This window comes from Aquarana catesbeiana, linkage group LG04, assembly GCF_042186555.1.
Source record: "Aquarana catesbeiana isolate 2022-GZ linkage group LG04, ASM4218655v1, whole genome shotgun sequence".
NCBI lineage: Eukaryota > Metazoa > Chordata > Amphibia > Anura > Ranidae > Aquarana > Aquarana catesbeiana.
In genome coordinates, this window is record NC_133327.1 from 265,907,321 (window position 1) to 265,919,360 (window position 12,040).

Here is a 12,040-nt window from a genome sequence, read left to right on the forward strand (position 1 = left end):
AATAGGAAAAGGAGAGAGAGGATTTGGATTTTCACTGGGAAGGGGGAGGGGGAAAATAGAGGGAGGATTTGCACAGGGAGGGGGATGGGGAAAGTATAGAGAGGATTTGCACTGGGAGAGGGAATGGGGGAAGGAGAAAGAGGATTTGCACTGGGAGGGTGAATGGAGAAAAGAGAGAGAGGATTTGCACTGGGAGAGGGAATAGGGAAAGGAGAGAGGGGATTTTCACTGGGAGTAAGAATGGGGAAAGGAGAGAGAGAGGATTTGCACAGGGAGTAGGAATGGGGAAAGGAGAGAGAGGATCTGCACTGGGAAGGGAATGGGGAAAGGAGAGAGAGGGTTTGCTCTGGAAAGGGGAGTGGGGAAAGGAGAGAGAGGATTTGCACTGGGAGTAGGAATAGGGAAGGAGAAAGAGGATTTGCACTGGGAGGGGGAGGGGGAAAGGAGAGAGAGGATTTGCAGTGGGTGATGGAATGGGGGAAGGAGAGAGAGTATTTGTACTGGGAGGGGGGAGTGGGAAAGGAGAAAGAGGATTTGTGCTGGGATGCGGGATGGGGGAAGGAGAGAGATTATTTGCACTGGGAGGCGGGATGGGGGAAGGAGTGAGAGGATTTGCACTGAGAGGGAGGGATGTAGGGAGGTTGGAGTAGTATTTGTTCTGGAGGGAGGATTTGTGCTGGAATAGAGAGGGAGGATTGGGGGGCATTACACATTCCTGCCCCCTGTATTCTGTCCATTACATACACCTGCCCCCTGCATTCTGTCTATTACACACTTCTGCCCCCTGCATTCTGTCTATTACATACTCCTGCCTCATGCATTCTGTCCATTGCACATTCCTGCCCCCTGCATTCTGTCCATTACACACTTCTGCCCCCTGCATTCTGTCCATTACATACTCTTGCCCCTGCATTCCATCCATTACACACTCCTGCCCCCTGCATTCTGTCCATTACACACTCCTGACCCCTGCATTCTGTCCATTACACACTCCTGCCCCGTGCATTCTGTCCATTACACACTCCTGCCCCCTGCATTCTGTCCATTACACACTCCTGCCCCCTGCATTCTGTCCATTACACACTTCTGCCCCCTGCATTCTGTCCATTACACACTTCTGCCCCCTTCATTCTGTCCATTACATACTCCTGCCCCCTGCATTCTGTCCATTACACACTCCCGCCCTCTGCATTCTGTCCATTACACACTCCTGACCCCTGCATTCTGTCCATTACATACTCCTGCCCCCTGCATTCTGTCCATTTTTTAACAAAAACAGTGGTGCTTTATTGTTGTAATAAATAAGCAGAGTTACAGAATACCATTTAACAGAGTACAATACACTACATATGTGGATTATATAATTGAGGATAGGGAAAATAGTATGCAAAACCTGCAAGCAATACATAGGTTAATAGTACCATTCTCAACAAGTACCGTCCACCCTCCACCCTCCAAAAAACCCCCTCCCCAATTGGGTCAAATGATCATAAGGAATTGAATTTTTCTTTACGAGGCCATCCACGGAGCCCAAACTTTTTCAAATTTCCACGGACAGCCACGGTTTATATATGTCATTTTATACATGGGAATTACTGCCTCAATCTGTGCCTCCCAGGCTGAAAAGGATGGAGGGGAAGAATCTATCCATTTCATAAGTATTTCTTTTTTGGCATAGAAAAGAAGAAAGGAAATCAGTAATTTAAGATGATATGGCCTCTGCTCATCGTCATGTATCCCCAGCAACGCCATGGCCGGTAAGAGCGGGATAGAGGTCTGCAATCTGGAGTTAATTTCACCTACTATCTTAGTCCAAAATAGTGCAACAATTGGGCACTCCCAGAACATATGTATAAATGTGCCTATATGGACTTTGCATTTAGGACACATGGGGTCTCTCTCAGGAAATATGCGATGGAGTCTCTGTGGGGTATAGTAGACCCTGTGTATAAATTTAACTTGAATCAGTTTGTCCTTGGATGCTATCACCAATTTCGGGCCATACTCTAGACAGTCCTCCCATCCCTCTCTATCCAGCGACGGGATATCAGCCCGCCATCTTTCCCATAATTCATTAATCTTAGGGGAATCTCTTCCCAGCAACGCATTATATAGAGAGGATAGGGGTTTGGTCAAGTCTCCAGGGGATAGGAGATCTTCGATGGGGTCCGTCTGTAACAGGGGAGTTTGCGGGAATTGAGCCCTGGCTGCATGTCTCAGCTGTAGGTACCGGAAACCCATCCAATGGGGCAGTCCGAATTTAGCCGTAAGCTCATGTAAGGAGAGCAGTTGTCCCCCAGACATTACGTGTTCCAACATGGTTACACCATATCTGGCCCACACCTGCGGGTCCGGAACCATACGGAAGTGTTTAAGTCGTGGGTTCCCCCATAGGGGATGAGCTGGAGACAATTGGCCAGGTCTCAAGTATCTGCGCCTAGCCGCCTCCCATACTCTCCAAGTTGCTCTAGTAGGTCCAGGGACCCCACAATATGCCTTGGGTCCTCTATAGGGAAAATTCCGAAGGTCCGTCAGGGAACCCAGAATATTCGCCTCGAGACAGGTTGCCACATTGGATCTAGAACCCTGGAACCACCAGTGCACCGTCACCAACATAGCCGCCCAAAAATAAATCTGGAAATTTGGGAGGGCAAGTCCACCCAAATCTGCAGGCAAACATAACGTAGTACGTGCCAACCTAGGGTTTCTCCCCGACCAGATAAAGGAGCCCACTATACGGTCAATCTCCCGAAAAAATGAGGCGGGGACCCAGACCGGGCAATTCCTAAACAGATAATTAAATTTCGGCAGTATCATCATTTTAAGAAGACTAATGCGACCCAGAAGATTCAGAGGAAGACTCTCCCAGGCAGCACATTTCGAACGTAGGGTGTTCAGGACAGGGGCCAGGTTTTTTACAATAAAATCAGAGAGATTCCTAGTGATCACAACTCCAAGATATTTAAATTCCCCAACCCTTTGTAGTGGGGAGGAGAGGGGTCCAGAGTCAACCCCATCATCTATAAAAAATAGGACTGATTTGGTCCAATTTATTTTAACTCCCGAGAGTCCACCAAAATTGTCAAAGATACGTAGGGCAGCTTGAAGAGAGGGCCCAGCATCATTTAGGTACAATAATGCGTCGTCGGCATAGAGGGAGAGGCGCTCTTCCATCATACCCACCCGCAGGCCCAGAACATCCGGTGCACTCCTAATGGCGATTGCCAGAGGCTCCAGCGCCAGGGCGACCAGGCTGGGGGAGAGCGGGCATCCCTGCCTCGTACCACGAAACAGATCGAAGGAGTCTGAGACCCAATTATTGGTGCGAACCCGCGCCCGGGGGGATCGATACAGCAATCGTACTCCGTGAATAAATTTGGGGCCGAATCCAAATCTACGCAAAGTCTCCCATAAAAATTTCCACTCAACGGAGTCGAAAGCCTTCTCAGCATCTAGAGAGGCAATAACCCTGGACCCCATGTTATCATGCGATGTTGCTAAGTTAAGGAATAAGCGCCTAATATTTATGTCTGTGCCCTTGCCTGGCATAAATCCCGTTTGGTCTATACCCACTAAGTCTTCTATGACGTGAGATAGTCGGGTGGCCAAGACCTTAGCAAAGATCTTGGCATCGACATTAAGCAATGAGATGGGCCTGTACGATGCGCAGTCAAGAGGGTCCTTTCCTGGTTTAGGAACCAGTACAATAATCGCCTCATTCATTGAGTCAGGTAGGGCTGGCAGAGTTGCAAATTTAGAAAGCAGTGAAGTCAACTTAGGGGCCAGTAGTTCAGAAAAATTAGAGTAAAATTCAGATGGTAACCCATCTGCACCCGGGGCCTTTCCTCCCTTGAGATGTCCCATGGCAACCTGTATCTCCTCAAGTGTGATGTCAGCCTCCAGCCCCTCCCTTGCCTCCTCAGACAGAACAGGAATAGACAGGGAGTCAAAAAAAGAGGACATGGATGATTCCGATGCAACATCTCTAGAGGAGTAAACCTCCTGAAAATATTCTCGAAAACGGTCATTAATATTAGCAGGGGCAGTAAGGATCTGGTCAGTATTGTCTCTAATGGAGCCTATGGGGGTTGAAGGTATGTTTCCCCTAGCCAGTCACACGAGAAGCTTCCCATTTTTACCACCATGCTCAAACACTCGTTGAGCGGAGTATAACAAAGCCTTGTCCGTCTGGGCCATCCTAGTGGTGGATAAGTCACGCAGAGCTTTTCTCCACGCCCTGTACCGATCCTCCCCAGGAGCAGAAATATATTCAGCCTCCAACCTGCCTGCCAGTGCCTCCAGCTCATCTATGGATCGAGTAGAGTCACGCTTGAGCCGGGTGATACTATGACCATACTCCCCTCGTATCCAAGCTTTAAATGAGTCCCATACAACAATAGGGGCAGTTGAATCAGCATTGTCTGTCCAGAAGTTACAGATAGAGGCCGTCAGGGGTTCCAACAGTCTCTCATCGTTAGCCCAGAATCTGGACAAGCGCCACAAACGAGTTCCTGGTGGAACAGACAGCGTCAGTGTCAAACACAATGGTGCGTGATCTGAAATTCCCCTGGGAAGCACAGATAGGTCGTGTACATATTGTAGTGCAGGGCCCGAAGCATAGACAAGATCAATTCTGGACAGTGTTTTGTGTGAGGCTGAATGGCAGGTGAAGACTTTCAGTGTCGGGTACAGGTGCCTCCAAACATCAGTGAGGGCAAAAGTTTCCGCCCACTGCCTGAGGTCCGGAGTGTCCCGAGCCGAGGATTGTAGCCGGTCAAGTTCAACCAGCGGAACCATGTTAAAGTCCCCCATAAGGTATACCAATGCGGTATCAAATTGCACCGCTATTTGCATGATTTCGTGAAGGACCCTGCCAGAAGCTGGCGGAGGAACATAAAGCCCAACTAGTACCACATTTTTATCAAACAAATCTCCCTTCTTTATCTGTTTTTACCTCAAGCAGCGTAAATGGTAATGTTTTGTGGACCAGGATGCTAACCCCCCGGGCATAGGTAGAAAAGGTGGAATGATAATTAAGGCCCACCCAGGCTTTCCTAAGGCATACCGTTTTGTTTTGCAGCAGATGTGTCTCCTGGAGAATACAGATCTGTGGGTTGTGGGAGCGGAGGAAGCGAAACACCAGGGAACGCTTAACAGCAGTATTAAGCCCCCGAACGTTCCATGAGATTACCTTTAACTCAGCCATGAAGTATGGGGTATATTGGATATGCAGTTATGTAACATACCAGACAGGCAGCATCCCAGTCCAGCCACACATATAATATTATACATGGCACTGTATAAATGGTTCTGTTCAAACATGCGTCAAATTTAAAGCACCGAAAACAACAAAATAGTATTAACAAAAACAAACCCAGCATTAAACCCCGCCCCCCACCCCGCATCCCCCACCCCAACCTAGGAATGCCTTGTTTCCCAAACATCAAAAAAAGAAAAATATAACCCCAAGTTCAGGGAGCGTGAACCAGTGGGTGTAAACCCTTAGTGGAGAGGATTGTCCACGTAGGGTGACAAGAGTCTCCGCCGCCATTAGGAAATAGGAGAAAAAAATAGCGTTCCAACCAAAAAAGGTTATTTCGGACCATCTCATTACGGGTCACTGTGGGTAAGTAGATGTGTGGAGAGAACTAGCACCACATGAAGAATAAAAAAAAAAAAAAAAAATTTCCCTTTTCTTTTCCCTTTTTTAAATATGTTCTCTGTTTAGGATAAATGAGGAAGATCATCCTGTAGCTCAGAAGGACAGGATACATCACACTCTGGGCGGTCAATCTGGCAAGGTGCTTTTCTCCTTCGAATGCAAATAGCAAATGATTGTCTCCTATATTGGAATTTCAGACTAGGCAGTCATATTAAGAGGTGTATATCACTTGCGAGTGAGAGAGGAAGAAAAAGTGATCCTGCAGTACGTATAACGGTCACTAGAGTCCGCCAGTGACCCTCCTTCAGGAATTAAGATCAACACTGAACTCTGAGCTTCCAAGAGAACCAAACGAGTCATTACTGTAGTAAGTCAGTATAACATAGGCACTCTTCATCTCTAAAAGACTTGGCATCTCAGGGATATCTTAGAAAAGTTAAAAAAGGTTTTATCCCACAGTAGACTCAAACAGTGGCAAGCTTGAAAGTAGATATCACCTGGCATAGCCAGGGGCACAAAACTTAAACTGTATACCGACAAGAATTGCAAAAGGCACAACGGGTGTAAGATTAATTCCCCTGCTGAGATTTAGACAATCAGCGGCCAATACTCAGAGCAGAGGCACAGAAGAGCATGTTGCAGCGTTTAACGGTTGGGAGGCAATGATTCCAGCCATGTGTTAGCATCCCTGGGAGAGGTGAAAAATTTGGCAGTCTCCCCGTCTTGAACCCTCAACCGTGCTGGAAACAGAACGCTGTATCGAATGCCCTTAAGACGCATGGCAGCCTTCACCTGGTCAAAGGAGCGTCTGAGCTTTTGAGTCTCAACAGAATAGTCAGGGAAGATAAGTAGCTTGTTATTTTGATGGCGTATTTCTCCCTGCACTCTAGCAGCCCGGAGTACTTCATCCCTGTCACGGAAGTTCAGAAACTTTAGGATGAATGTGCGTGGCAGTGCCCCAGGGGGCCCCGGCTTGGGAGGGATCCGGTGAGCTCGCTCCACCGCATAGAAAGGTGAAAATTGAGCTCCTGGTAGGAGGGAACGTAGTAGGCCCTCAATAAACTCCGTCGGACATTTCCCCTCAGCTCCTTCCGCCAGACCCACAATACGGAGGTTGTTCCTCCTATTACGGTTTTCCGCATCTTCGGATTTATATTCCAGTGCTCTAATTTTGTTTTGCAGGGCCCTTAAGTCTGCTCCATGGGACTCTACAGTGTCCTCCACCTGCCCCAAACGCTGTTCCGCACCAGAAAGTCTGCCCCTTATTTTATCCATGTCCAACCTTATGAGACCGACATCTAATTGCACAGCGTCTATCTTGGAGGTAAGGGTAGTAAGGGAGGCTTGGCAATTTCCTATAGCAGCTAAGACATCAGCCAGACCTGGCTGTGTAGAGGGGGACTGCTCTGGCTGCTCTGCTTGGGTCGCCATGTTGCCACTAGCGCGCCTCCCGGGCCCCACGTGGTCTGCACAGGCCGCCTCTGTCTCCTCCGGTTCGGGGGGAAATTTCAACTTCTCACCCCTTCCTCTGGCTGGCCGGGAAGATCGGCGGCGCATGTGAAGAAATCCGTTGGCTCAAGGACCTGCTGCTAATGCTGCTTTGAAGAATCTTCCACAAGTGAGTTGTCAGGGGCGGAGGTGACCCTGGGTGTATCAAAATGGCCGCTGCTCCAGAGACCAGGCCAGGGCCACAGACCCTCCAACCAGCCGCTACAGGATGTATGATATTGTGGCAGTGCCTACAGGTAGTCTGATGGCCAGGGCAGGTAACCAGGAGTCTCTGGGTAGCAAGATGTGGCAATAAGATGTGTAAAAGCTGCCGCCGGGTGTAGCAAGATGGCCGCCGCTTCAGGCACCAGGCCGAGGCCTCAGCCCCTCCAGCCAGCCACCACCAGGCAGAAAAATACTTTGGCAGTGTCCTCAGGTAGTCCGGTGGCCAGGGCAGGTAATCGGGAGTCTCTGGGGGGTGAGATGTGGCCAGAAAAGGTGCAGGAGCCGCCGCCGGGTGCAGCAAGATGGCCGCCGCACCACGGACTAGGCCGAAGCCGCGGTCTTTCCTACAGGCCGTCCCCGGACGGGGAGATCCGGCGATCGCGGCCGCGGATGGCGCTCCAAGAGGCTGGAAATCTCAGATGGCCAGGCAGGGAACAGAACAGGCTTGTTGAGCACAAAAGTTAGGTTAGGATCGCTAGGATTGCAGCAGGATTGTGTTGCAGGAGTATGGGCAAGCGGAGCTCTCACTGCACACGTCCTACCCCATCACCCCCCAGGCCACGCCCCGTGCATTCTGTCCATTACACACTCCTGCCCTCTGCCCATTACACACTCCTGCCCCCTGCATTCTGTCCATTACACACTCCTGACCCCTGCATTCTGTCCATTACACACTCCTGCCCCCTGCATTCTGCCCATTACACACTCCTGCCCCTGCATTCTGTCCATTACACACTCCTGCCCCTGCATTCTGTCCATTACACACTCCTGCCCCTGCATTCTGCCCATTACATACTGCTGACCCTTGAACTCTTTTGCATTACACATACCTGACCCCTGCACTCTGCATTATGCATTCCTAAACCTGACACTGCAGCACTTTGGTGTTTGAATTACACCATTGCGCTGTATTAGTGTGAAGAAAATAGTCCTGGTTTCATTTTTTGAGCAGTGCAATTCTTTTTCAATATGCTGTAATATGTCACAAGGTGTTGCACCGTATGGTTAAACAGTAGAACTAAGAAAAATGACTTGAACAATTAAAAAAAATGCATTGCAATGCGTGTTAAGTTGTGTGTGAAAGCGCTCTAAAGGCTATGGAATAAGATGTGGGCTGAAAAGAAACTTCGCTGTTGCTCATAAACACCCATCCGAAGCCTTTCATTTTCAATATTGCACCGCAAAAATAACAATTGTTTTCTAGGGGCACCAATCTCTGCTCGTTTCCACCATATTTTCCATGCACAGTCCCAATAAGCTTTTTGACTTGTGCCCACAGTCAATATGGATGGCACGTTTCAATGACGTTGCATCGTTTTTATGTGTCCGGGTAGAAACAAGTGATAAGTATCGAAGTTCTGGAGCGCTCCAGGAAGCGGCGGTAGGGGTGCAGAGGAATGTTGTGCTGGAAGCGGAAGAGACCAGAAGAAGAGTAGAGAGACGATGAACAACAAATTTGATGCGTGAGTTCGGGACCCAGCCGTTGTCTTCATATATTCCTTCGTAATAGGAGACGCCCGGTGTGAGCGGAACCATTAGATTGCGCTGTGGGGGGCTGTGTAGGCCGCAGCACTGTGTACACTGAGAGGAAAGCGTTTGTTGTGGTTACATTGTATTGGGGAAATCAATCACAACATTGTCACATTACCATGGAGCTGCCACGAGTGCTGATGTTAGACCATGGTGGGGGGTGACAGGGCTCATTCCAGTGTATGGGAGGCACTACCTGCACTGCATCCACCAAGTTCTATGGGAGAGGTAGGGGTGAAGGAATAGTAATCATCTCCTATCCAGTCCTATAGAGTATTTAGTCCTCTCTTTTATGTCTGTGACCAGGAAGGGAATGCTGAGTTTATAAAGGTCTAGGCCTCATGTACACAGACATTCTCAGCTCCTGTGTGCTAGTTTGTAAAATCCACGCTGTTTTCTGGTACCCGAGAGCTGCACATGTATACAGAAGCATGGCCGCACTCAGGTAAACACTGGTGGCTTCTTCACCACCATCATCTACATGCACAGGCGGGTATGGTTCTTCTTCCCAAATGCACCATGGTCACGAAGGCCTCATGAACACTGCTGCCACATTTTTGTGAGTTTGGGTGTTTTTCTTTTTTTTTTTTTTTTTTCCTGCCCTTAATGTGGAGTAAGGATGAGCTCCGGCGTGTTCGCATGGCGCACGTGCCGAGCCCGCCAGGAAGTCGGCACGGCGCAGCGCTAATCACAGGCAGGGAGACATTTCCCGATCTCTGCAGCCGCACATCGGGAAATGTCTCACTGCTTGTGATTAGCGCTGCGCCGTGCCGACTTCCTGGCGGGCTCGGCACGTGCGCCATGCGAACACGCCAGAGCTCATCCCTAATGTGGAGCACCACCCAAAAGGGGAAGCTCCGCTTGTCTGCTTCCCTCCTTCCGCTGCCACATTTGCCACCTTTTTTGGGGGAGGGGGGGAGCGGGTACCTAGTATTGACAGGTACCCGCTCCCACTTCTGGCTTAGTTTGCCCCCTCCTCCTCGCTTCACTGCCGGTTTCCCATAGCCGAGATGGTGACGCCTGCACCCAAGGGCCAATTCAAAAATCGGCTCGAGTGAGGACACCGCTGGATGCCTGGACGGGTAAGTGTCCGAATAGTAAAAGTCAGCAGCTACAGTATTTTTAGCTGCTGACTTTCCATTTTTGGAAGGAAGGCAGAACTCCACTTTAAACTCCCCTCTACGATTCTGGATTTTTGCTCAGAATAAATATCATGATTCCCGGCGTAACATTATCTTTCACATTCTACAAAAAATTGGTCAAACTTTACTGTTTAGTGGTGGGGATATATATATATATATATATATATTAATCCATTGAAGTGTAGTTTTTTTTTTTTCCCCAAAAATTGCTTTTAAAAGACCGCTGCGCTAATACAGTGTCACATAAAATATTGCAATGACCGCCATTTTATTCTTTAGGGTCTCTGCTAAAAAAAAAAGTGTATGTATGTACCGTATTTATCGGCGTATAACACGCACCCCAAGTTTAGGAGAGAAGTTTAAGGAAAAAAAAACTTACATTTAAATACCCATCAATGCAGCCTTGTCAGTGTCCATCTGCAGCCTTGTCAGTGCAGCCTTCCCCAGTGTCCATTGCAGCCTTGTCCAGATTTAAATATGGCGCCACCGAGATCGCAGGGACTCGGTGGAGCAGAGTGAGCGCCGCTGAGATGGCAGGGACTGGGCGGAGCCGAGGTACACATAGCCGAGTGTACTCGGCTCCGCTCACATTCATGCCCAGTCCCGCCCTATGATGGACATAACATAGGTCCAATGGCGGGACTGGGCGTGACTGTGAGCGGAGCCGAGTACACTCGGCTATGTGTATCTCGGCACGATCGCTCCGCTCACAATCAGCGGGCATCAGCGTATAACACGCACCCACAATTTTCCCGTTTTTAAGGGGGAAAAAAGTGCGTGTTATACTCCGATAAATACGGTATATAGATAGATCATAAAATGGCGGTCATTGCAATTTTTTATGTTTTTGCGCAGTGGTTTTTCAAACCATTTATTGGGGGGGAAAAAACAAACATAATATATACCCCCATTTTTGTATAATGTAAAAGATGTTACACCATGTAAATAGATACCTAACATGTCATGCTTTAAAATTGCACGCACTTGAGGAATGCCGCCAAACTACGGTACTGAAAAAATCTCCATTGGCAACGCTTTTAAAATTTCTACAGGTTACCAGTTTAGAGGTATAGTGCTAGAATTACTGGTCTCGCTCTGATGTTCAAAGCGGTACCTCACATGTGAGGTGCAAACACCGTTTACATATGTGGACGTGACTTACGTAAGCGTTCATTACTGTGCGCATGGACAAGGGGGTGCTTTAAAAAATATTTTAATAAAGTTTTTTAAAATTTTAACACTGTCCCTTTAAATACATTTTTTGATCACTTTGTATTCTGTCGCAAGGAATGTAAACATCCCTTGCGATAACAATACACCATGACAGGTCCTCTTTATGCAGAGATCTGGGGTCTAAAAAAAACTAATCTCTCCTCTCCTTTACTCTTAAAAGATCAAAAATATTTTTTATTTTTTTTTAACTCTTTTACCGTAAGAAAATATTTTTTTTCATGACTTCGCTCTGGTCCTCCAAGGGCATAGAGATCATTATCTTGCCATCGCTTATCTCTATGGCAAAACACTGCCAACGCTGGTTTGTTCCTGGGCTCACCGATCAGTAACGTAAGCCCGGGAGGGGGCTTCTAAAGGTAATCCCTCAGCGAATCTGCTACAGGGACCACATTTTCTCTAAAAGCCAGCCGCCTAAGAAAAAAGAAAATACTGGAGTTATAGCGGCTAGCTGCAGCCATAACCCCGGTATTTAACGTCAAATTCATGACATAAATTCCCAGTTAGGCGGTCAGCAAGTGGTTAAATAAAAATCTGGCCAATGAAGTAAATGCCCAAACATGGCTTAGGTGCATTTTTTTTTTTTTTTTAAAGACTGATTTTCACATGTCAGGAGAAACAGTGTTTACAGTACACCAGTGTGCATGAGGCCTTACCTGAGCAATGTCACATGCAGCCATTCACTTGTGTTGGTGGCTATATGCAGCAAATGAGGCTGCCCAGGGCCAGAAGGTGCTGGGGGGTTTTACATTTCAGCATATAG

At 48.1% G+C, this 12,040-nt stretch overlaps 1 protein-coding gene across 2 annotated transcripts in view; it reads left to right on the plus strand.

Annotated features, from left to right (window-relative positions):
- The first annotated feature begins 8,680 nt into the window (after positions 1-8,680).
- Positions 8,681-12,040, plus strand: part of EIF4E2 (eukaryotic translation initiation factor 4E family member 2) — a 33,023-nt gene continuing 29,663 nt past the window's right edge. For both annotated transcript variants that reach the window (XM_073626471.1, XM_073626472.1), the window contains exon 1: positions 8,681-8,838. In XM_073626471.1, coding sequence (XP_073482572.1) covers positions 8,819-8,838 — 20 coding nt within the window. In that variant the 5' untranslated portion in view covers positions 8,681-8,818. The remainder of the gene's footprint in view (positions 8,839-12,040) is intronic.